The 3,945-nt window shown below is 39.5% G+C and overlaps 1 protein-coding gene across 1 annotated transcript; it reads right to left on the bottom strand.

Annotated features, from left to right (window-relative positions):
• On the bottom strand, nucleotides 3,014–3,945 carry LOC104704414 (cytochrome P450 710A4-like). The gene is made up of 2 exons (XM_019227026.1): nucleotides 3,745–3,945; nucleotides 3,014–3,687 (listed from the first exon to the last, which is right to left on the bottom strand). Exons 1-2 carry the CDS (start codon nucleotides 3,943–3,945, stop codon nucleotides 3,175–3,177), a joined length of 714 nt encoding a protein of 237 aa, XP_019082571.1. The 3' UTR covers nucleotides 3,014–3,174.

Here is a 3,945-nt window from a genome sequence, read left to right as displayed (position 1 = left end):
AATGGTTCTCGAGAACAGTAATGCATAAGGCTGAACAAATCCCTTTATGGACTGAAACAGAGTGGTCAAATGTGGTATAACCGGTTAAGTGAGTATTTAGCTAAAGAAGGCTATAAGAATGACCCAATCAGTTCATGTATATTTATAAAGAAGTTTGCAAACAAAGGGTTTGTAATAATAGCAGTGTACGTGGATGATTTAAACATCCTTGGGACCTCTGGTGAAATAGCCCAAACAGTAGAATATCTCAAGAAAGAATTTGAAATGAAAGACCTAGGCAAGACAAGATTCTGTTTGGGGTTACAGCTTGAGTACAGAAATAATGGAATCCTTGTGCATCAAACGGCATATACAAAAAAGGTACTCAAGAGGTTTAATATGGACCAAGCTCACCCATTGACTAACCCAATGGTTGTGAGGAGCCTTGATTTGGATAAAGATCCATTTGGTCCAAAGAAGGCCGATGAAGAAGTTCTCGGACCTGAAGTGCCATACCTCAGTGCTATAGGAGCGTTAATGTTCTTGGCTAGCCACACTAGACCGGACATATGTTTTGCCGTGAACCTCCTAGCAAGATTTAGTTCTTGTCCGACTAAAAGGCACTGGAACGGTGTTAAACATGTTCTGCGTTACCTACAAGGGACGACAGACTTTGGTTTATTTTATACTAACTATAACAGAGATGGTTTAGTTGGTTTTGCTGATGCAGGTTACTTATCGGATCCGCACAACTCTAGGTCTCAAACCGTGTACGTATTTACACATGATGGTACGGCGATCTCGTGGCGTTCCATGAAGCAAAGCATTGTTGCCACATCATCCAACCATGCAGAGATCCTAGCAATTCATGAAGTCGGACGAGAGAGTGTATGGTTAAGGTTGATGACCCAGCACATTAGAGCAAATTGCGGTATGGTCGAAGACAAAGAGCCAACCGTAATCTATGAGGACAATACGACCTGCATCGCACAGCTCAAGGAAGATTACATCAAGGGAGATCGGACGAAGCACATCCTACCGAAATTCTTCTTCACACACGAACTACAAAAGGCCGGAGAAGTTCGTGTGGTACAGGTGCAGTCATGCGACAACTCAGCCGATCTCTTCACTAAGGCATTACCGACAACAACGTTCAAGAAGCTCATGCACCAGATTGGAATGCGGAGGCTTAAGGACTTAGAGTGATGCTTGGAACAGGGGGAACAATGCGTGCTGTACTCTTTTTCCTTCACCGTGGTTTTGTCCCATTGGGTTTTCCTGGTAAGGCTTTAATGAGGTATTACCCCCTAGCGTATTGCATCGATCCCTTAGCATCGGCATGGTTATGTCATCCAAGAGGGAGTGTTATAAACCACTTAACCGATGGACTCCATAACCAGGCCCATACATGGCCCGTACATGGCCCGTGTCCGTCGAAGGCCATAAGGCCCATCGGCCACATCCTTTTATCTAGGTCAGTTTATGTTCCTAATGTAATTGGGTTTTGCCCTTGACTATATATATGTAACCTCGAGATTAATCAATGAATAAGACAAGAGAATTTCATCTTTCGATTCTCTAGTTTACAACATCTATGATATTTTATATGAATTATATATTGTTTTATTTGGTTAAAGTATAAAATTTTATTTAGTTTTAAACTTTTTAAAAAAAAATTAAGTTGGTTGTAGTGAATATAGAAACACTGCTTTTTAAGACTTATAAGTTTGAATTATTGATCTGTAAGATAAGCCTGAAAAAGCCCGAAAAACCCTATAGCCCTGTTAGGACCAGACTCGAAAATATTTCGGAACGGACCAGGCCGAGCTCGAACATATGCGGGTTTTACAAGTTTCGAGCCGGGCCGGACCGGACCAGCCTGATTGACACCCCTATTGTTTTGTTTATTAATCCTTTATACCATTTTTTTGACGAGAGATTTTACCCCAAGATTCATTCAATACAATAGAAATAGAATTGTATCCCCCCTCATTTTTTGCTTTCTTGATAGTGCGAGAAATTACCACAACAAAAAAGATCAATTAATTTAGCGAAAACATAAAACACAGGAATTCCCTTTTATTATTCTGAAAAATTTCGACATCATTTCAACAATATTTTGTGGAAATATTTTGAGAAATTTCTGACTCTTTGGATTTGACCAGATTTTCCCAATTACAACTTGTTGTCAAACAGTTGGAATAGGCATTATTCCGAAGAATTTAATGCGAATGTTGTCATCAATTTTTTTTTTTTTTTTTGTGGTTAAATATAGTTTTGTCCTATATTGATTTTCACATATTAAAGTTGGTTCAAAGTTCCAGCTGGTTCTGTATCTAAGGTTAGGTTTTCGTTGCGACGATGAACACGCATGCATGTATAAAGGTTGTGAGATCGAATACTAAACTAAATATACAGAGTATTTATAAATTTAATCTCTAGAAAATACTTTATGGTGTATCCGTGAACTGGTTTATTTGGCTCTTTGTGCATGTTCACTCTTTGTTAATTTTTTCAATCTTTGTTATTTTTTTTTGTTTTCTGATGGTTTTGGTTCATATCTCTTAGTTCTCTTCATTTTGAAAGATTCCTTATGTTTTTCACTTCCACAATATCAATATGAAAATAATTGAATATCCCTTTTGCTTTCACTGTACTTTTTCTTTTTATATTTTCTTCTTAATTAAGGTATTTCGATTTTGAGTTTCCTTTATGCCGGTGAAAACAAAACCGGTGAAACGAGATCTAAGGTGGATCTTTTATTTTCTTTTATTTTATCTTTTTTTGTCAACTGAGTAGCGGCGTCACGCAGTCACCTGAGATTTTTTTAATCTACTTGGTTATTTTTTTTAATCTACTTGTTATTTTTTATCTGATAGTCATGCTTCGCAATGTCGTAAAGCTTAAAGACATGTATATTAAAGATATAAATATTCACATGGGTAAGATATCGTCAACATATATTATATTCCTTTTTCTTATATTAATAGCTTATAATATTTAGAATATTACTTAAAATTTCATACATTTTTCTTATATTCGGGCGAATAAGTTACTACATAACATCATTGGGACAAAGAACAACATACATTGATGGTGAAGACATGGCAACACAATGACGTGGCGTCTCCTCTCAAATTGAATAACACTTAGGCCACATCATGAAAAGCGATAGAATATACACTGACGATTAATTCAAGGAGAGGCACCGTCGCGACTAGACAAGAAAACCATGCCCCCGTCTTTGGGCGACATCGTTGGGATATGCACAATATCATCGCAGCCATCCGATTGGACCCTCTTGAAATCAAACACCGACGTGAACATGGCAATGAAGAGCACGAGGTGGTTCAGCGCGTAACGCTGGCCTACGCACTGGTGCGAGCCAATTCCAAAAGTCAAGAAATTGCGTTTGAACACCTGATCCTCTTGCCTTGTCTCGTTAAACCGGTCAGGATCAAATCGGTCTGGCTCAGTAAACCCTTGAAACGAGGCATCGAAAAGGGAAGGAAACACAACTGTACCTTTAGGGATTGTGTACGATTCCGTGAGAGGGAAGTCACTAACAGCAACATGTGGAACCATACTTGCTGGTGGTCGGTATCTAAGGACCTCACGCGCCACAGTCCGCGTGAACTTCATCTCCACGAGCTGATCGGCTGTGATTAACTCGTTGGACTCAGGCGACCAAAAACTTGCGACTTCTCGTTAGATGATGAACTTTCCAATGAGGTAGTTGGTGGAGAGGCCAACGGAAGTGTTTGCCATCGCAGATTGCTTGTTCCAGAAGGAAGTTGGGTCACGGAGGAGTGCAATGACGTTTCCAATGATTGGGGTGACGAAGAGGGGGCCAGGGAGGTTTCGTTTTTTGACATGGTAAGAGAGTTGCTCGAGCAGAAGGAATAGAAGTAATGCTGAGACTAGGTATGGTGCAAGAGAGGCAAATAGGGAAACTGAGGCAACCAT

This window comes from Camelina sativa, chromosome 7 (assembly GCF_000633955.1).
Source record: "Camelina sativa cultivar DH55 chromosome 7, Cs, whole genome shotgun sequence".
Lineage (NCBI taxonomy): Eukaryota > Viridiplantae > Streptophyta > Magnoliopsida > Brassicales > Brassicaceae > Camelina > Camelina sativa.
The sequence above is the reverse complement of the archived record's forward strand: the minus strand, read 5'-3'. Positions and strand labels throughout refer to the sequence as shown.

What these genes read in the sequence shown, in the direction of transcription:
- LOC104704414 (XM_019227026.1), bottom strand. Translation starts at nt 3,945, where the DNA reads ATGGTTGCCTCAGTTTCCCTATTTGCCTCTCTTGCACCATACCTAGTC. An exon ending in GGAACAAGCAATCTGCGATG is followed by an intron (nt 3,688 to 3,744) that starts GCAAACACTTCC and finishes TTCATCATCTAA; the next exon opens with CGAGAAGTCGCAAGTTTTTG.